Genomic DNA, 22,561 nt, shown 5'->3' with positions numbered 1-22,561 from the left:
TGCACTTGGCCTTGTTGAACCTCATGAGGTTGGCACAGGCCCAACTCTCAAGGCCCCTCTGGATGACAGGGACAGTCCACAAAACTACTTTCAAATAATATTAGGTGAAAATGATTTTAGACTTCTTACTTAAACACTGCCTTTGCTATTCCACTGCATATGTCTGAAGAGTTCAACAGTTTCTTGAAACACTTCTGGAAGTTAATTGGGTCAGATACCTACATGCTTCAAAATTCATCACATCTGACATTAGTAGGTCGTAATACACACCCGATAAGAACGAGCACTAGAGGGGTAAATTTCCTGTCCAATGTTCTCTCTAATGAACAGTTTTGTCCTACTATTTAAGAGACTAATTCTTTTATTCATATTGCTGTATGAACTTCTATCCTCTAAGTACTCAAAACCTATTATTAAGTAGGTGGAAATGAAAGAATTATTTCTTTTGTGCAGTGTATTATATATAACCAAACCCATAAATAAAGCCCATTATTTATTATTCAAACCTAAATAACGATCTCCTGCTGCCTTTTCCCTCTGACTACAGGCCTGAGTAAGTAGTATATAAGATCAATGCACTAGTTCAATAGGAGACACTGAAGGCAGGACAATGAAGAAAAGGAAAACCTACTTGAAAATGCAATAGCTGATAAGGAGAAATAAAAGTTCACAACAGAAAGCAAAGAATGGGGTGCTAGAGTTACCCTTTGTCACAGGACTAACAGATTGGGGACACAGGCTTCAGCTTGGGAAAACGACTGTGAAGTGCACGAGGGTCCATGGCAGTCAGCTGAAGCATCCCTGGTGTAGTGCTGGAGCAAACCAGCCACATGCAATAATCATGTGCAAAAGCAGGAGAGCAGTTACTGGGAAGCAGGGGGTTTCTGTTGCACTTGGCTCCATAAAAACTGAAGGAATTACATGTAGTTTTAAGAACTACAACTCAAGAGAGAGGTAGAAAAGCAGGGATGGTTCAGCAAAGAAATGCAGGAACAACTAAGAGCTGGAAAACGTTCTTTTCACAGAGAGAACTGTAATTCCAAACCTCATATGTAGCAGACAATTATGTGGTGATTTCATGGCAACCTACATGTAAATTCATTTTTAATAAAACCAAACTACAGTAGACAAGCAAGGATATAACAAAATCCAAGGAGCAGAAACCGCAATGAAGGAAGTGAAACAAAGCACGTGAACTACTACACAGCTGTGGCAAGCTCTTCAGATTGGAAACTTTGATGGTTTTTATAAAATACCTGCTTTTTTGTTAGTATTTTCTACTTTGCACAGGAAGTAGTTCAAATAAATCTTCTGATCTCTGTTGTATTTGTGGTTGAGGTTAAACCTCTGTGATGGCTTACACAAACTCCTGAATTAGGAAATAACTGTAGTAACATCTGTGTATATGTGTTGAGCTCTTCTGCCCAAAAACATGAGGGAAAAACCCCACAGCAGGAAAAGCTCTGGAAACCTTTGCTCATCAAATATATATTGTGGTATCTTACAATGATTGAAGACAAATCTATGACACAAGAAAATCCATCAGACACAAACATAAGAATTACCAGCCAAATCCAAGACACAAAATTCAGAATTACACACTGGCAGGCAGCTACAGCCCATGCTCTCCAACAGGTTATGGCCTGCAAGAGAGCAGGTCCCTTCAAAACAACCTGTCAGTGCAGCACGTTACTTGTTGCTTTTCCTACTATGCTGTCCTTTCTCTTTGTGTAATACACTGCACAGTAAAACCTCAGAAAGTCTGAATTTGCACGGTCACACAATCAGGTTTGAACAGTGCAGTGGGAAGATGCTGCAGAGCATGTGAAGCAGACCTCAGAAATAAAATCACTGTATTTTAAGAAGGGTCTATTCTTTTTCTTGCGGGCTTTTACTTCCTTTTGCCCATCTACACATGCCAGGCCTGCAGCTCTGCTTGCAGCTATCTTTGGCATGCCACAGAATTCCCACAAAACAACTCTGGCCAACCCTAAGCAGCTAGAAGATGCAGCCCTTGGGCAGCTGACTTTGAATCCTGAACTGTGCACGGCTCAGCTGGACCCGAGTATCAAGCCCAAGGTTTGACTTCTCTTGGCAGGAGGACTTGGGAGGCAGTATTTAAAAATGATGACTGCCCTCCAGCTGTAGGCTGAAACCCAAGCTGGGACACTACTTACACCTGGAAACAGAGTAGGGTTTCTGATTTCTTTTGTAGGAGAATATTTGATATAAAATACATATTTCTTAGAGGTACTATGCAAACCAGAAATAAATCCCTCCTTAGTGGGTTTTGTGGTTTTTTAAATCTTGAGTAGGAATTTGGATTAAGAAACAAGAAACTTCCTCCTCCCCTTCTGCAGGAAGTTTTTACTCTACCTTAGGGAGTCCTGATAATTAAAATACATTGCTACAATAAGAAAAATTTAGAGACTGTTGAATTGTTGGAGTTCTGTTTCAAAGTTGAAACTATTTCAGATTAGATTTTTTCAATTTCAAATAAAAAGAGCATTCTGCTGCTGAGGACTTCAAATGTGAGATCTTGCAAAAGGACCAGTTCAACTTTTGGTGCCAGCAGCACAACAGTTTCTCCAGTGAGTGAGTGCAGCTCCTATGCCATTGGTGCTGCATGAGCCACAACAGAACACGACTTCACTCTTGTACAAAATAATGGCTGCATCAAACTAATGGGAGTAAAAACCTATAAATACTTATTTTTGTTGCAGTGAATAGATACAGCTGCATCCGCACTGGAAGCAATGAATACATGAATGGAAACAAAGTCGAACACACAGCCTCGGAGGACACAGCACTGTGTTATCTTCATGGCAATGAGCAGGTCATGCATAGGTAACATCAGAAACAGAAAACAGACATTTAAAAGTGCAACAAATTTAGCTCCAATTCATCCAAAGGAGATTTGCTGCTGTTGAAACAGCTAAACCACACTTGGGGATTATTACATGATGCAGCTTTTCAAAACAACAGCTGGCTTGTCTTTGCCAGAGGTGAACTGGTTCATGAAACCATGTCCTCAGGAGCAGCCCCGGAGCAGGTGCCAAGATTTATATATACAGCTGCATTCAACGTAAACTACGCTGCCTTTGTGCACAGCTCCCAAACGAGTGTAGACATGGCCACAGGGCAATGAAAAATTCATATAGCTTCTTACCTCATCTCTGTTCTATTTAAGTGCTTAGTTTATCTCACTGGGGAGCCAGGGGAAGCAGCTAGTCAGGTTTGGTCTTGAGCTTTGATGTAACCTTTGAGATTCCCCCAAATAAAACACCAAAAAATTCCAAATTTCCCAAAAGTGTGAAACTGTTACCTGTTAGTTCTACTGTTACACACACACAAAGGAAAGTATATTTAAAGACTCAGTCTAGAAGAGAGATCTAAGTTTCTGGTACATACTCGATTTCTTTTCTGAGCAGGGAACAAAAAACCCCAAATAGGGGTAACCTGAATTTGCAGGATATGAAACCAATGAACTGTGCAGATGAAACAAACTTGAGAATGGGAACATGTTCATGGCTGTCCCTAAAGGGCAGAGAACCAGATGTAAAGTTCCCTGTAGCCCTTCACCTGTTCCCTAAGGTACCCAGATTATGGCATTGTTTAAATAGTTCTAAAGAATGATTGCATTGTAATTAAAATAGTGCATCTGACTGCAGTTTCAGAAGGCACTGAGCACTTGCTCTGCACAAACTTCGGTCAAATTCCAAGCATGAGAGGACTGTCAGCAGTTCCTTATCATAACATGCTACTTTCTGACAGTGTATTTATAAGAAAAACATAGGAATTCTGTAAAAACAGCTACTACCACTTCTCCAATGAGAGCACCTAGGACAAATATACCCATGGGTATGCTGAGCCAACATCTTTTTTTTCCTATAAAAAGGGAACATAACAACTGTAATATTAAATTGGATCTCATCACCTCATTCCGATGCAAATCATGTGAGCAACTTTCATGAAAATATGCATTTATATATTAGAGTAATTCCTCCTTTGTTCTCTTTGTTATTTTAAACAGCAGAAAATAGCTGATTCCTGTTCTTATCCTATTCAAGAGCATTTTGAAGGACAAGGGATGAGAAATGTGGTCTCTGCTTCCCTTTCAAATGTGGAGTTAAGTTTTCTACGTGCCTTTACGGAGCTTCTACATCTGTTTTTTAACTGTGACTAATTTTCCTAATAGCACTTAGTAGTTAAGCAGCCAAAAGCTATCCTGAAGGAAGGGAAGGCAGGAAAAATAATTAAAAAACACATAATTCAACAACAATTTAGGTTAAAAAGGTATAATCCAGAAATAGCAGCCTAAATATTTGCCAAAGGGAAACATTTCAAACGTGTTCGGATACGACGGGATTTTACTCCCTGACTCCTTACGGAGGCAGGGATAACAACCTCCCATCATTCACTGCCCCGTGCCCAGCTGAGGGAACTCAAGGACTTTGTCTTTGTGCCTGGTCCTTCAGAAAACTGCAAATTCAGGCTATTTTAGCAGCAGGAATGACAGACTGCTTTAAATCTACTGATTTGTAGTAATTTAAAAAACCGTTTAAAGTGTTTGCTTCTGTTAAAATGATCGGAAACAATTAAAACATGCCAAGAAGTTAAAAACCAATAAGAAACCTGAAAATATATACAGATATCTGAGGCTTTACGTAAAGAGTATATCAATCCCTGAGCACTGTAACAAACCCTAGTGAAAATATACACAATGTATTGTTTCTGAGCAATTCCCTGTTTATTATATATTGGCCAATATATTTGTATGCAACATCTCTTAACAAAAACATTAAAGAGCATTCTTCGGCTGTCTGCTATCTTTAGCACGTAAATGGTATAGCAGTAGCTGTTCAGAGACACTGACACAAATGTGAGTTCATTATTATGCCTGCTTATTTCCAGTAATTTGCCATATCACTTATCATGACAAAACATCACAGTAAATTCTGCCATTTTCCACCAAAATGTCCCACGGGTATGAATGCCTGATTAATAATAATCCTTATTGCAAACAAGGCATCAAGTGAGATATTACTTCATCATGACTTTGTTCTTGCCCTGTTCTGTAATGACTAACAGGAACGATGGAAGCGCAGCATTTATTGAGTGCCCCAGCCCAGGCTGCTCAGCAGCCACCCTGTGCCACGTCCCTCTCTGAGCTGTTCCTACGACCCACTCACAACAGCCAGAAACAAATACAACCTGAGAGCACCTCCACGCTCCTGCTCTTCACTGGCATTCCCGTAAAAGCTCCACACAAAAAAACAGGTGACATTTCAAATAGCATTCGGAGAACTTAACTCTGGCATAACAATACACTGCTGCATCCCAGCCGCATGTGAAGACCCGAGAACATTTTCATGCTAAAGCAGGAAAACGGTGAGGAATGCAAATCCAGCGAACCTTTGTGGCTGTGGCGGATGCCGGTCCGGTCCTCCACCAAGCTGGCATCCCGAGGCGCGCGCGGCATCCCGGCGCGCTGCATGGCGCCGTCTCTAAGGAAACGGAGCCGCCACGTGACCCAGCATCTCCTCGGAGAGGTACACTATCCAACAAAATGTTTTTAGGTTGGGTAAGGCTGTTAAGCGTGAATTGTCCAGCTACAAAAAAGGGCTGAGGATTATACTGGTTTTAATTAATTTGTTTAAAATCTAACCCATTTTGTTCTGTTTGAAGGCGAAGGGACAGATGACCAGGCAGAAGCAGCACACCAACACACATGTGAAGTTTTTAACAAACAAGGAACACTTTATATTTAACTAGATTCTTCCCCTTGAACAAATTAATATAAAATTAGGCCAGGTTGGACGGGGCATTGAGCAACCTGCTCCAGTGGAAAGTGTCCCTGCTCATGGCAGGGGGGCTGGAACTAGATGAGCTTTAAGGTCCCTTCCAAACCAAACCATTTGTGATTCTACAATGATTATATAAAGAGCGCAAAACCTGCTCTTCAAAATACAATAGTCATCAGGAGAAACATAAGCATAACAAAGGGAATGCCACACTGAGATTAAAACGCTGGTTTTCAGGGGGAGAATATTGTTGTGGTTCTCTAATGAGGCCACTCACAGCCGGCTATGGCTCATCCCACGTGGATTAAAGGGAGTGCAGAATGGTTTCTCTCTTTTGTAAAATTCTAGGTCCCCAGTTATTCGCCATATAGACATTTGTGATTTTAAAGCCTTCAGAGGGACAGAGTTCTTCTTGTTTCAGCAGGATCCCAGGCTTCAGCAGCATCAGTACATCTCAGACTTTAATCCTTGCAGCATTAGTAACTGATCTGCTAACTGTGTATCAAGGGGTGCAGAAGATCCACTGACATTGCATTCTCCACAGCACTGAGGAAGGAAGGAAAGGGAAAAGCAAAAAGCAGAAGAAGAAAAGGGAAAGAGGGAAAGGGAAAGAGGGAAAGGGAAAGAGAGGAAAAAAATAGGGCAGCAGAAAGGAAGGAAGAGAAAAAAAGACTGACTAGAATAAAACCACAGATCAGACCAATATACACACGCTAAAATGCAAACTCCTGTACATTTTCAACTAAAAGAAAGAATAATATGATTCATAAATTGTAAGTGTAAGGGGGATTATGCACAATAATCTGACCACCTGCATGTAAAAAGCACACAAAAAATGAAATTTCACTTGTTTACTCCGATAAACAGACAAGTTATTTAGGTTTGTCTAAAGCCTAATTTCAGTAAGTTGGGATCTAGGGTATCAAAGAGAAAAGGTCATAGCAACTTCCCTTCGTTGTTCATTCCATTACTATTATTATTATTATTCCATTGATCACAAAGGGTAGCCTCTTAACTGAAATTTGGCTTCAGCATCAGTAACTTAAGGGTTGTAAAAAGTCTCAGCTCCTTTTTCAAGTATAAAAGGAGTTATAACTAACATTCCATAATCTGCCCCTGAATAACAGCATTATTTCCTGAACCACAACTGTGAATATAAGTATTATAAGGTGTTAAATTATTATTAAATAAATACTGATAGTATCCCACAGTTTGGAATTAGATACTTGATAACAGAATTACAGAATGGTTTGGGCTGGAAGGGACCTTAAAGCTCATCTAGTTCCAATATCCTACTACAGGCAGGGACACCTTCCACTAGACCAGATTGCTCCAAGCCCCACCCAATGCAGCCTTGAACACTGCCAGAGATGGGGCAGCCACAGCTTCTCTGTGCCAGGGCCTCACCCAAAGAATCCACTACTAATATTTAATGTTAGTATTAAAAATTAATATTAAATTAATAGTAATTACAGTAATTAATAACAATTATTAAATTGTTTTAAATAATATATGATACTGTTAATATATTGATATTTCACAATGACAGTAATCTAATAATTGGTATTAAAATACATTCTTAAAATATTTGTATCAATTTAACATTTAAATCTACTAGTATTGCATTCTCAAGGAACAGAAAAGAGCTGCTTACTAATACTGTAAAAAGATCATTACAAGGTTGATGTATCATAGGAATAAAAAAGAATTCAAAATAAACAAACAGAATTATAACACCGCCACTTGGAGGTTGCTATTCATTTTGTTTATCATAACCTCTATCAGCCTGAAATCAAGAAGAGATTTCTCTCAGTCAGCAAAACCTGAATGTACTGCAGCCTACCCCAGAAATAAAGAATAAAAATTCAAAATAAAGAAAAATTCTGTTCTGTCATGGAGAATAAGGACAGCTGCAGTCAAACCAAGAGTATCGCGCAGCCTTCCGACTCTGAACTCTTCTATTACAATAGTGGCTTCAGGAAAAATAAAGCCCCTGGCAGATATCCGCATCCTTTACACGGCCACTGGGCCGTGGGGGGTGCTGGTCCCCAGAGCTAATGGCTGCAAGCACATCTGGGGGGAGCTGCTGCAGAAAATACAGACACCTGCCTCCTTTACTGGAAATGAGGAGAATTCAGTGTGGCAGGTGGTGCATTCAAATGCAAACCCTACCAGAATACCTAAATCAAAGAAAACATCCATTTTGAACATGTTTAACTGTATACCCTTCTATGAGAAAAGATGACATCTGTCTGCTGTTATATGTATTTACATTTTTTAAATGTATATTTATGTAATTTTAGTAAAAAATGCCTATAATGTGACAGGAGCACGCGCCATTTCTCTGCAGTGACAGAATGAGCATGAAAGTCAAAACCAAGCCGTCATACTCCAGAAAAATAAATTCATACCAAATGCTTCTGCAGCTCTGAGGAAAGCAGCAATTTTCAAACACTGCAAACAGATAAAAATGACAGATTCTAAGACCTCACAGCTGTGTGCAAGCACCTAATGAGTGATAATGATTAAGATGTGCTTTTCAGAGTCTCACATCACCTTCCTCAGCCTTATTCCAATGGTGGGGGCATCAGTGCAAGTGTGGAAGGAGGTGGGCTGAGCTGGAGGCCCCTGCTGCAGAACATGCTACTCACTCCCATGTGGGTGGTGTGCTGCTGGTGTTTGCACACAAGGTACCAGGAAGCATACTTGGCTACAGGGGAGAAAGCTGAGCTCTTCTTCAACCTGTTGGATGTAAACATGCGACTCTTTGCTCAGTGGGAGGCACGCGTGCCAGCAGAAAGGGTGCCCATGAAGCGTGGGGACTGAAATCACTTCCAGGACAAAGTTCAGAGTAAAAACATTACAAAGTGGACAATATATACCTATGAATTTGTAGACACACCTCACAGACCCACTTATTTGTGTGTGTGTACATACAGACACACATTAGCGCAACAAGAAAACTGCTGAGCTCCCAACACAAAAGGCAAGATTCTCATTGCTATTCCCAATTATGACCCATACCAATAGGGGAGAAAGGTACTTGCATACCTTGAAGTCTTAGTTCTGCTTTCTTTACCTAACTCCCACTTCAGATGGGAGAGAATTCTCTCAATTACTCAGTTTATCTTTTTCCTATCCATTAAACTCAAAACTGTAACAGGTTGTTGTATCTCCTGTTCCTGGTAATCCAAGGGAATTGTCTGCCTGTAACAATGAAAGCAGCCTTGGGGAGAAGGACTTGGGGGTGCTGGTTAATGAGAAGCTTGACATGACCCAGCAGCGTGTGCTTGCAGCACAGAAACCAGCCGTGTCCTGGGCTGCATCACCAGCAACGGGACCAGCAGGTCAAGGGAGGGGATTCTCCCACCCTGCTCCGCTCTCATGAGACCCCTGCCTGCACTTCTGCGCCCAGCTCTGGGGTCCCAACGTAAGAAGTATGTGGAGCTGTTGGAGTGAGTCCAGGGGAGGCCACAAAGATGCTCCGAGGGCTGGAGCACCTCTGCTATGGAGACAGGCTGAGAGAGCTGGGCTGGTTCAGCCTTCAGAAGAGAAGGCTCTGCAGAGACATTAGAGCAGCTTCCGGTGCCTAAAGGGACTGCCTAGTCCCATTAGGATCAGCTCATGGGCCACAGCACTGACCCTCCTCCACGCCAAAAATTGACCATTAACCTTCAGCTTTTGCTTCCCTAACCTTTAACACTTTTCAGTACATCAAAAAATCCTTCTTCCAATCATAGAATAGTTAGGGTTAGGAAGGACCTTTAGACTACCTAGTTCCAATCCCCACGCTAACTTTGTTTCTTGAATAGTCTTTGACAAATTATCCCTTCAAAGGCTTTTTGAAAATTCAAATATATGAAATCCAATGGATTCCCTTTATCCATGGTCCTCCACCAGGAACTGTTATTCTCACAGAAGTCCAGTCACTGAGTGAGGCTGGATTGATTTCCTTAAGAGGAGCTAGAAACCCTAAATAACAACATCTCATATAAAATTTATTATAAAATAGGGTGGGTTTGGGCTCCTGAGGGTTACCATGCAGGAAACAACTGTGAAGCTTTGGTTTGCTCTGCAACCAATGGGCATGTCTGGCAGTTATGTACCATCAATCAAAATTAAACACAGCATTATTTTTCTTGCTAAGAGAATTGTTTTTCAAGATATATTTTAAATAGAGCATTTTAAAAGGAAAAAAGGATATGGAGTAATGTGTGAGTTAAGACATTAACTTGATAGCCAAAGATCATGCAGTAGCCACAGCTGGATGATGCCTGGGGAAACATGATGCCCAAGATCCAGGGGCCAGCATCACCCACATGATGTTTCCCTCATGCCACTCTCCTGGGGACAGAGCTCTACGGCCACTCATAAGGGCATTATCTTTAGCCACAGAACACCTCAGGTGTGCTACACCTTGGACAATGAGGAGTCTCAGCACCACTAAACCTCAGAGGTTTTTGCAACTGCAAGAAGGAATGATTTCCACCAAAAGCAACCTCACAAAATCAGCTAATGAGGTTTTAGCCCCACTGTTAGAAGCAACAGGCAGCCTGGCCCAAGGAACTGGCAGTTTTGTAAGCAGATCAGTATTCGGCAATCTACACAGTTTTCAGTTTTTCAGTAAAGCTGTCCTCTAGAGCACATAGAGGGATACAATTTGATACAGGTCAATGCGCTCTACAGGGTTTTTAGCTGAAACAATGAGATAGACCCAAATAATTGCTGCCTGAGAAAGTATTTGTGGGTGAGAGAAGGGAACTGTCAATAAATACATTTTGAACCGTAAAACCAGATAAAGCCTCTGGCAGCATATATCTGATGGTCCAGAGACACTTCTGTAACCTGCAAACTGGTATTCTTACTGTACCTCTTCACAAAGATGGTCCCAAATTTATGTTCATGTGCAAAGGCAAATCATTTACACATTATCACTGCAAAATTTCTGGGAGTAAATACACTCAGTGTCAAGCCCAAGTCTCTTCTCAAATCAGTCTGGCAGAGAACAAAAAGCTCACCGTGATTTCTTACAGGCTGCAGGTGATGCAGAACCACGCTTCATTTCAAATACAGCAATTTGTGCCTTTCTCAAAGAGTTAAACCTATTGTCCACCATACCAAGGCAAATCTATGAAGTGTCATTTCACTAGAAAGGACATCTAATTCAAATTCTAACTTAATGTGACCTGTAAATAAAATACTGTAGCAAGGAAGAACAAGAAGTCAGGCCATTAGCAGTTTTCCCCATTCAAGCCCCACTGCTACATCGCACTTGCATCCTAAAGACAAGTTGTACTTTCTTAGCAGGCAGAGCACAGCTATGTCACACTGTGTACAACATAGGCAATGTATATGCTGGCCAGCATGTCAGCCACATCATCTCCTGTGCAGGCAGAGCATAGGATTTCTCCCTCTCGGTTGTACTGAAGTACAGTGTAAGTACTACTGAGGCCATTATACACCCTTCCATTGCCCAGCAGCCCTGCAAAGGGCTGAGCCAAGACCTGATGGCAGCACCCACGCCCACACTCACTGGTGGGAATGTGGAGGCAGCCTTGCCATGGTGTTGCAAATCCCGGGCACCATGTGAGCATGGCTACCTCAGCCAGGGATGGTGATGGATCCATGAATCCACAGCCTCAGCTGCCTGCTGTGGTTTGCAGCAGCTAGTTGTGACACGGCTGGCCAGCTGAGCCACAAACGATCACAAAACCCACATGCCTCCAGCTTTGCTGCTGCGATGGCAACTTCTATACATCAGAGATCACTACTCCTCAAGGTATCAGCCTTGGCTCGCTGCAAGGCATGCACATGCAAGCACAATATGGCCCCTAATGTTATTTGTTGCCAGCCCTGCCAGCAGGAGCATGAATGCTGTGTATCCCTACAAATGCCTTCTCATCCCATTTTCCTTCTCTGATGAAGGCTTAAAGAAGCATCTCCACTCCTCTAACATAACAACGTTGATTTGAAGTAATCCATAGTCCCTTATGGCTCCGCATTTCTGTCCCCTGGAAAGCCCCATAGCAGACAGACTCCCTTTCTGTGAGCCACTGGAGAGGGACATAGGCTTCCTCTTCAGCTGTCACTCATTAGCACAAACCCACCAGCACTGGTGTCACACTGATCGCACCCTAGCTGTGCAGAGGAATGGCTGCAGAGGTGACATGTGCCACGTTCTGCTGCCTCTTCGGTGATGACACTGCCTGCCTGCAGCAAGGAGAGAGGAGCAGCTCAGGGCAGCAGCAGCAGCTGGTACAGCAGAGTGTGATGCAGCCCATCTGTCACCGCAGCAGCGGCCGACTGGGTTTAGCAACAGCATGGGAACACCCCAGCGCTGCAGTGTTCGCTGCAGGACCACACCAGAAGTGGGATCTTGTGCTTATTTTGATGAAGAACAGTATATTTTATGTCCTGTGCAACAGGGTTGTGACACCGAAAGCACCCATCTCAGATAGCATCTTAAAATGAAGGCTTTGATGGGAGACGTTTGCGCTGATGGGTCTAGAGCCAAGGGAAAATGATCCTGTTACAACCTGAAATAACACTGCAGTGAGGAAAAACTTGGAATGATTTCTCCTGGGAAAATTGATCCATGTTAAATATAATCTCTGCTTTACCAACTAAAAAGAGGTTTTTAATGCCTTACACTCCCACCCTCCCCATCATTCAGATTTAATTCATTAAAAAAGGGGGAGCCCTTGGAGCCTGGGGGTTCCAGCAAATTAATTCAGAAAACTGACTCCTTAAAGAGTATGATTCATGCAGAATTACTCTCTAGCAGCCAGGAAACTCCCACCTACACACAGCTCACAATCTAGAGGAGAATGAAGGGAGAGGGATAAAGGGAAAAGAAGCAGAATAAACCAAAATAGCAGCATTTCCATTTTTCGTATTATTGACCCAGCTCAGCTGCAGGAATGCAGGTAGAGAGGGGGAGAGGTAGTTTCAGAAAAACTTATTTTTGGAAATATAAAGTGAAGCAAATCCCTAATTGCCTTATAGAGCGTATCTATGGTGCTCTAGCAGTGGAGTCTGTAAAATTCCTGACTCTGAGACTACACAGAAATTTTTGTATGCACTTTTCCTACCTCATAAAGCTGTAAGGAAACACTGCAGTAACTGAGTTTCTGTCAAACACAATATAAGACTGACTGGAATTCTTACTTTATTTAAAAATAATCTCCCCTTGGTTTTTAAGTTTCACTGGTGGAAATTCCACTGCTACTTCTGATTTTGGTTATCTATTCATCAAAAGCAGCACCGCCAGCAGGTCCAAGGAGGTGATTCTGTCCCTCAACCCTGCTCTTGTGAGACCCCACTTGGAGTACTGTGTGCAGTTCTGGTGTCCTCAACATAAGAAGGACATGGAGCTGTTGAAGCAAGTCCAGAGGAGGGCTACAAAGATGATCAGGGGACTGGAGCACCTCCCGTACGAAGACGGGCTGAGGAAGTTGGGGCTGTTCAGCCTGGAGAAGAGAAGGCTCCATGGAGACCTCATAGCAGCCTTCCAGTATCTGAAGGGGGTCTATAGGGATGCTGGGGAGGGACTCTTCATCAGGGACTGTAGTGATAGGACATGGGCTAATGAGCTTACATTTAAACAGGGAAAGTTCAGGTTGGATATAAGGAGGAAGTTCTTTACTGTGAGAGTGCTGAGGCACTGGAACGGGTTGCCCAGAGAAGCTGTGAATGCTCCATCCCTGGCAGTGTTCAAGGCCGGGGTGGACAGAGCCTTGAGCAATATGGTCTAGTGTAAGAAGTCCCTGCCCATGGCAGGCGGCTGGAACTGGATGATCTTAAGGTTCTTTCCAATCCAAACCATTCTAGGATTCTGTAATTCTAACAATTGTTTACTTACATTCACTATTAAAAACACAGCTTATTTTTATTCTGAATGTATCTAGCTTCAGCTGCTGGTCTGAGCCTTTTGTTAAGCCTATCTGCTAAACCACCTCGGGATTACATTTAATTTCTCTAGGATAGGTATTTTTAGTAATATCATTCCTTAGCCTCTGTGTGTTACCCTTGCATTAGTGGAGCCTTTCAATGTAAAGCTATGCACCTTCCCATACCTATTTCCAGTTCTTTAATCATTTTCATCAACCTTCTCAAACCCTTTAGTCTTTCAACACCTGGCTTGATTACAGGTGTGATAAGGGCAGCATTTTCTGCCAGGGCGCTGTCACCACCCAGTACAGAGGGTCACCCCTTCTCTTGGCACGCAGGTCCTGTGAGCATCCTTGGTTATGAAATCGCCCAGACATCACACATTCAGCCAAGTGCATACCATGCCCTCCAAATGTTTTTCAAGTCATTCTGTCCTTTTCATCATCAGTCCACCAATAATTTTTCTCCTTTGCCCATCCAGCCCATCAGCAATGACTGTACACTTTTTCCTCCTGGTCATGGAAACCAATGTTAAGAGCAAAGAAACAAGGCTTGAACAGTGCAGAACTCTGCTTGAGAACACCCCTACTCAGTGACCTTCTTTTCCCACTCGTATTGAGTACAATAAGCAAAACAACTCTTTTTCCAATCTTCTATGTGCTGTATTGATTATTATTTTCCAAATTATTCAACACTCATATTAAATGCATTACGCCAACAATATTGCTTTATTAATCAAAACTAATCTCATAAAAAAAGATACAAGCTGAGTCTGACTACACCACATTGCCCAAGCCTGTGCTTGATTGGCAGTAGTTACCTTTTTATTTACTGATCAACAAAATATCTACTGCTCAGTTATTTTATTCACCATCCAAGCCCTGTTGGTAAATACATGTCAGAGATTGCCCTGTTTGACTCCATTCCCCACACACCCCCCTCGCTGCCTTGGAAAAATAAATGAGGTCATATGAATTCTCTTCCAGTGCTCCAAGACATATCAACAACCAGCAGTAAGCATCCAAATTAAGAAATTCTTTCAAAATGCAGTTTGGACCATGAACGTAGGCAGTGCAGTCATACATCCTTTTGCATTATCTCTGGAAGGCAGAATTCCTCCATCACTACACTGCACAGCTGCAGCCCCCTGCCAGACCAAAACCTGGAAATCATTCCCTAGTAACTTGTAAACCGTCAGTTTACATTCTTTACTACCAATTGTTGTGTTTTCTCCTTCCCTTGATGACTAAAGCTGTTTTTTCTTCCCTTCCAAGCCTTGTTTTCCCTGGAACATTCGGCCACGTATTCTTAAACTGTTCCTAGTTATTAATATTTTAGTTTATTTACTCAGCTGAAGTTGGTTCCAGCTTTGTGAGATGGTCTCTTCTAAAGCCTGTGTTAGATGCTGATGCGCACCTTGTTTACATGAAACAAATGTAATCAAGTCATGACCACTGACACCTAAAACAGTGACTCATTGTGGCCCTAAGTGATTCTGCTTTATGAGTTAAGTTCTATTAAAAAAATCACCACTGGCTATGCCACTTTTCATCCTTAAAAAAATAGGGGGAAGGAAGATTGTCTGCTCTTAAAAAAAAAAAAAAAACACAAAACCCCCAAAAAGGAATTTTTATTTGTTTTACATGGTATCTCTTACACAGAAAACTTTAAAGGTTATCACTTATACAAAAACTAAAAACCCCAGTAGGTCTTTTTTGTCCTATGTTAATTATATTTTCATCATAGAATGGCTTTGTAGGAAGGGACCTTTAAAACTCATCCAGATCCAACCCCCCCCCCCCTCCCAAGGGCAGGGATACCTTCCACTAGACCAGGTTGCTCCAAGCCCCATCCAACCTGGCCTTGAACACTACCAGGAATGGGACAGCCACAGCTTCTCTGAGCAACCTGTGCCAGGGCCTCAGCACCCTCACAGGGAACAACTTCTGCCTAAAATCTCATCAAAGTCTGTTCTCTGGCAGTTCAAAGCCATCCCCTGCGTCCTGTCACCACATGTCCTTGTAAATGTCCCTCTCCAGATATCTTGTCAGCCCCCTTAAGGTATTACTTAAGGACACAGTAAGGTTTCCCTGGAGACCTCATTATATTAATGTGATTTAGTGTATGATATAAATAATCTACTTACATTAGTTTTACATCAGACCATTACTGGTTGTTCCTGGAGTTGTCCTTGTGGTATTAGGCAGAATTTCCCAATACTTTGGTTTCTTACGGCACTTTTTTTTTTTTAATTAAAGTTGGCAGCATCAGCAGATGTCTCCAGTTGTCCTGCTGCTGCCAGGAGTATCCAGGCAGCAGTCCCAGTGACTGCAGAGGATGTTGCACTGCACCCCTGCTCACATGTCCCCAGGGCCATATGCTCCTGCAAGGCTACCCAATGTGCCTTCAGCTCCTTTCTGCCCAGTAGGACCCCTCTAGCATCTCCCTAGCAGCTCCCACCTTGCTACCTCATGGGATTGGGCACAGGAAAAAGGCAATGTTGTGTTTGCAAGTCGAGGCAGAGGCTGTTACCAACTGGAAGCAAAACCCAGCTTCTCTAAAAGCACGTTTAATGGGTCATGTATTAAAAATACAAAATACAAAAGTAAGCCACCTAATTCTGCCTTCACATTTCTCTGTCCAGCTGAGGACTGAAACTTCTTTGATCCATTAATAAATTAACGTGTCCTAGCAAGAGAAAGAAGTAATTCATCAAACTTGGGAATCTGTCAGAAGAAAAGCTTTGGCTCGTAGTTTTGGGATCAGGTTCTGCAGCCCTCCTTCATGCAGGCAGGTACAGTGCCACTGCTGGAATTATTTTCTTACACTGTACTTATGCAATTACATACTTTTTTTGTTTTTTAATAGAAGTAGTACATTATAAACCACTAATTTTCTCTTGTGAATGTTCGTGCATTTCAACATGGAAGCAGCACATAAAAAATCTAAAAAATGTGAACAGATTCATGAGCTGATAAGATTTTAAACAAGAAATGTTGTTTTTCTTTTTTGCTTTTTGTGAGGCTGAGCCCTTACAGAAAATCCAGAAGTAAAGCTGAGCAACAAGCTCCATGACACATCCTGGCTAAGGCATGGGGCTGATGCTGTGGACAGTGTACAACCCTGTCCAGTGGGCTTGATAAGCTATTCTTTTACAGCAGAGCCCAGACTTCAGCTCTGGATTGAACATCAGCATAACAAGAATTTTGTTTGTTTGGTTGGTTTGGGGTTTTTTTAAGAGTGCAATTTCACAGAGAAAATCAGCACAATTCTATTCCATTAAATCAGATCATCTCCCCTTACTGCGCAGAACTACAGCAAGCATTATAAAAGTTTATAAATATTCAGTGATGCAAGAACTGCAGAAAACAATCACACAGCTAAGCAGAAATTGGTAAAGCTCAGAACTACATGGTTAAGGAGTTCAGCGTTGCAACTACTCTGCCATGTCAAGTTACAGGTCATCTATGCTTTTCACAAAAGAAAGCCAACACCAGTGTTTTATCACACTACAATAAGCTTTGCAATTCTCACCTTCGCAATACTTTGACAAGCTAGCCTCCAGCTTTCTCTTAACGATTGCCACAACTGTTAAAAGGAGTGTACAGAAAAGCCAGTCAATCCAAATCAGATGGCAACAGAAAATGCCAAAGCAGCACGTCATGATATTGAACTGTCAGAGGTTAGAAGACATTCAGATTTGAACAGCTCAGTTCTTCACTCAGAAATTGTGCCAGAGGAAACAGCTCAAGAATGAATCTAGTATTAATGATGTCAAAGGAAAACCAGAAAAGCATCAATTCAACTTACTCTTAGAACTACAAATTACTCAATACTTATGAAATTGGAGTCCTCTGTTTTACAGAAATTACATCCCTTTGTTTTACTCCTCTCTCCTTACCTTCTCTATAGCACATGCTTAAACTTAGATACACAAAAAGGCTTCTTCTCAGGACTCTGTAGGACATTAAAACAGATCTATTTGGAGGTTTAGTTCATCTCGCACATAAAGTAACAGAATTTGTTTGGGTTTTGTTGTCTCAGGTTTTACTTCTGATGTGAAAACTGACAAACTGGGGAAGCACGCTGATTCAAACCAACACCAGTACAATGGTATTTCATTAAAATCATTCCATGGGTTTGACAGTAAGGTCAGAATGAAAAGGTAACAATGATGCTGTTGCGCAGAGAAACTCAGAAAACCTCTCAGTGAGACAAGTAAGAACGTAAAGCCATTGCTCCCAGGTAGCAGCAACAAGCTAAATCCTGCTACTACTAATACTAGGCAACATTAACTTGCAAATAAATATGTTTAACACTGTTTTGCTTATATAATTTTAATCTACAATAAACGAGAAACTAGTCTGATCCAATATGATGTGCAAAAGGTAAGAATGGTACTTTGAAATGCTAGAGGATGCTAGTAGAATATAGAATCAGGCCTTAGTCTAACTGCACACAAACATATTCTAGTTCTCTTTTCTTGTTAGCAATGTATTCTTATCAAAACAATATGTGTCCAATCATTTTTCAGAGAAACACCTTTAACAGTTACAGCACCGCAACTTGGCAATTCCCCTCCAAGGGCTTCTCTCTGCTAGCCTATTCCAAAGTCAAATACAGCCACAAGTGCCTTGCTTTGTACCACTGATAGAGTGAAAAATAAAACAAAATAGATACTCACACTATATGTGCAAGATCAAGTGGCTTTTCTGGCTGCTCAGGAAATACAGGACGAGGTGGTTCTCTACTTGGTACGCAACCGAGTGATTTACTAATTGCATGGCTCAGCTTCTTTGCAGGTGATTTCTGTTTTTGAAAAGAATGACAAAATGAGTTAACCATTCCAGACAGCAGGGTAATACTTGCAATCAGATAACAGAAAAGTGTGAAAAAATGCATTGTACTAGAATAATCAGAAATACCCAGCTACTTTCTGCTGTACCCAAGAAATTAGTACACACATGAACAACTTCTGTGGTTTTGTGGGGTTTTTTTTGTGCTATAATATCAAAAAAATGAAAGAGGTTTAACAAAAGTACGTAAGATAAAGATGATGTCTGGTGTTTCTACCAGGAATAAATCAAGGGGCAATCACATCCAATTAAGGGATTTCTTATACTTACAATGACTTCTGAACACAGGCATTGTGTTTTTAAGGGAGGACAGGGGAGAACAGAGGACCTGGTACCCAGACTCAGCGGCTGCTGCTCCGCACTCATTCCTGTCTACAGGACTCACCAGGATGCTGGTGCTGTGCCCCCTCCCCTCATCCTTTGCAAAGGATTTTTGAAAGACAACTGGCAAATGTTTTGTTTGCTGCAGGCAAAGCCAAGGTGAAGCATGGTGTTAAAACAGATTGGAACAACCTGTTTCTTTATTTTCATTCACAAGTTCACTTGGTCGTGTTAATTAATATCCTGGGAGCAGCTATCCTGGGATCATCTAAGGAAAGGTGAAAGGCTGGGGACAAGTGTTGCCAAACACACAAGAGTCAACAGCTGCCCCGAATCAGGCACTTAAATTTTTTTTTTTTTTAAGTCCAAAGTTGACTTACAAAATTAAGTCTTAAAATGTTATTGTATCCACTGAAGTGACGCCAGTGATGTGGGAGGCCAGATAACGCTTTTATGAGAGAAATCACTTGGCAGTCCTGTTTTTTCGCTCTAACTCACTAACAGCCCATGTGTGTGTAACCTAGTGGCTAATTACTCCTGTATAATTTTTTTTACTCCTCCTGTAAGCCATTCCAAAGTGGAATTAGGACCAGTTCTTAATGCACATTCAAATTAAAATTCAGACTAACACCGATTTAAATTGGAGGCAAGGCTACTCAGGACAGGAGTTGCACATACAGTTACAGTTAATAGAAACTAGCAATTACTAACATTTATGAATATTTACTAAGAATTAAACAAACAATTAGTAATTATTAAACCAGTGAGAATCTTCAGCTCTGGACCTCTTGGCTTTAGCAACACAAATCAGGCAATGAAGGCTTTTTTTGGTGGAGAACCTGTGTCTATAAGGAAGTTGTTCCCTCTGTGAATTAACACTGTTTGTAGTAGACTGGGAAGCATTTTAAATATAAAGTAAAATACTAGTATTGACTGGAAAACAATGAAAAAGAAAAACTCCTTTCAAATTAGAAAAGAAAAAAGAGTTGGATGCCTGTGAGAACATACTAGGACAGCTGGTCATTAACTGAAGACATATTATTCTCCTCCAATCACCTTACGACACACAGTCAATGCTGAGAGCTCTAAAAACCATGAATGCAGGCTGCCTCTGAGTTCATGATGATTGTAGTATTGGGAAAACAAAACAAGTAAAGAATTACTCATTATCATATTCATCCCTGGAGCACACAGAATCATGCACTGCTTTGGGTCGCAAGGGACATGTCCAGGAAGATTCAGGTGGTAGCTACAGTCAAATTCCAGTATTGTACCTCCATCAGCATCTCACACTGCTTTACAACATGTACCCTGGCCTGGTTATCACCTTAAGACCACACTTCTCACAAATTAAACCATTTACTCAATATGTTACAGCCTAATTCCTTTCAGATTCTGTAATTCTTACTCATTAGCCAACACATGCAAACTGTGGAGCAGCAGTATGCAAGAAGGCCACAGAGAGCAAAAGCCATCTAACAGCCCTCAGATATCTGGTGGAATGCGCAACTGATCTTCCCAATGTGTTACCTTCAGGTTTTGCAAACAAAAAGTCTTGGCCCTACCAAAGTGCCACTGCAAAAATCTTGTTATGGGTGTGAGATTCTTATCTGCTTTCACCAGCAAGGGCTTTAGTAGTAAGGATGGCAAGATAATCAACCGCTTCAGCTGTGGGTCTTATAGGGAGCTCCAAAAAACCAGTATCCCCAGAAGCACTTCAGCTTACTGATTCACTAAAGCGTAAGTGCGAAAAAGACTCAGTGGTGGTAAACTGATGGGTTCCTTTTCTTAATTTTTCTTTTTTTTTTTTTTCCTCATGTGCTGAGAAAACCTGGCAGATTGTGATCAAGGGATGATCCCTGCAAACAGTGCTGAAGTGCACAGCACTCTCACTGTGAAAGATTCTACACATAATCCCCATCCTTTAAGTACTGTGAAATCATACAAAACCACAATCCAATCTTTATATTACTTCTTACTAAGTCCACAGTAAAATTTAAATTATGTACACAAATGTGATACCAAAAGTAAAATTCTAATTTTCCTGAATTAATTCTTCAACATGTTCAACAATTCCACATTTATTTCTCTTTCAATTTGTTCTCTGCTTCTCCTTTTAGAGTATTTCCTATTTTACTCTTTACCCTGTTCATATTTTGGTCTCTGCACAGACCATCTATTCTCAGTGTGCCTTTCCTGCAACCTCCTCTTTGCAGTATTTTTAGGCTATTTTAAAGGTTTGGGTTGGAGGTTTTTTCCATTCTGGTAACAAACACAATATCCTATTGTGCTGTCCCACCATTTATTTTGTCAAACAAATACAGCATTGTCTAGAGCGCCATACAACTGAGCCACTGCTGCAGCTTTGCTTTCTGAAAATTACAGGGAAAAGATAATTTCCGTTGATCCCGACTTTCTGATGATGCTCCTCAGCACAGCTGGCAGTGAGGAGAGCAGGGCAGGGTGAATATGTGCTTCACCAGCAAGTAGACCTCTTATGTGTGTCTCGTTTCCCTGGGAAATAGCTGCTTTTTCTTTCAATTGGATGAGTTCTACTGTAGAAATTTCTAATAACAACCACTTCTCTCTCCTCATTGTTGCTAATCTTGACCTCCTGCCTGTTTGATATCATCTGGAGGCACTGCCATATTCTGCAAAGATAGGATACTCTTTCCTTCACGAAAGCACAAAACACAAACAGGAAGACCCAGGGTAACACAATCCTCTCCACCAAAGCAAACCCACAGACTCACACTCCCCTTCCCCATCACCACCACTGCAAACCTCCCAGCTACTACCACCTATGTGCCCATCACTAGCACTGCTGCTTTTTTACCATCTTCTTCCTCCCCTGCTGTTCATCTTGTTTCTTTTCGATTTTATATTTGTGATGTGAATAGCTGAAAACAAATCATGTTTAATGAAGTATCTGCAACTTAGTATCTGTCGTAACAGGTTCTCAGTCGGCTGGGAATTTTGATGTATGACTGCAAAATCCCCAGCATTAATAAATTTGGTAGCTAAAACCAATAAAGAATTTCACACTTTGAAAAAAATTTCACACATTCCAGAGTCCAATTTATGGTCTTATTTATTTTCAGCTTTGGATGGGAGAATGGTCTGGTGTGCCTTTATTTTCAGAGGCTTTCAAGCACTCAACATTGCCTTCTGCTACAGAAGCGTAACTGTAGAAACCAGCTGACAACACGCTGCTCTGCCTTCAGCTTTCTCCACACACTCCCCTGGGAACAGCAAGCAGGCAATCCATTTTGTTTTACTTCCTACATGGGCACAGTACATGACTCAGCAGGAGTTACGCTACTGCGGCCATTATATCAGTCTGATGGTAACTGACTGATGATTCAAAAAACCTCAGGCACATAAATGAAGTATGTGCTCTTTATCTGAAGACAATGGCTGAGCAACCTTTCTGGACACAGGTGTTTATGGTTTGGGTTGTCCTCCAAAATGTTAAGCCATAAGGCATTCAAGAAAGGTTTCTTTTCCGCAGCATTCTGAAAGGTTCACAGGATGCAGGTGTCAATTTTGCTCTAGCAATATGCTGGTAGCGCTTTGCAGTTCTAAGCACATTAGCAAGGAACAACTGCAGCGGTTCTTGCTGAACTCCCGTTTTTCAGCACACAACAAATCTTTTTAAATCTCAGTCTCTCTAAGATTTCTTCTTCAGCA

General features: G+C 41.5%; 1 protein-coding gene across 16 annotated transcripts in view; it reads right to left on the bottom strand.

The window, feature by feature from the left end:
* DTNB (dystrobrevin beta) overlaps positions 1-22,561 on the bottom strand; it is a 198,546-nt gene that overhangs the window by 115,554 nt on the left and 60,431 nt on the right. For 13 of the 16 annotated variants that reach the window (XM_065682020.1, XM_065682021.1, XM_065682023.1 and 10 more), the window contains one exon: positions 18,379-18,503. In XM_065682020.1, coding sequence (XP_065538092.1) covers positions 18,379-18,503 — 125 coding nt within the window. Of the gene's footprint in view, positions 1-16,357; positions 16,383-17,228; positions 17,283-18,378; positions 18,504-21,961; positions 22,114-22,561 lie in introns of those variants that run through there. The other 3 variants (XM_065682032.1, XM_065682034.1, XM_065682031.1) reach the window with 3 other exon arrangements.

This window comes from Lathamus discolor, chromosome 5 (assembly GCF_037157495.1).
Source record: "Lathamus discolor isolate bLatDis1 chromosome 5, bLatDis1.hap1, whole genome shotgun sequence".
Taxonomy (NCBI): Eukaryota; Metazoa; Chordata; class Aves; order Psittaciformes; family Psittacidae; genus Lathamus; species Lathamus discolor.
The sequence above is the reverse complement of the archived record's forward strand: the minus strand, read 5'-3'. Positions and strand labels throughout refer to the sequence as shown.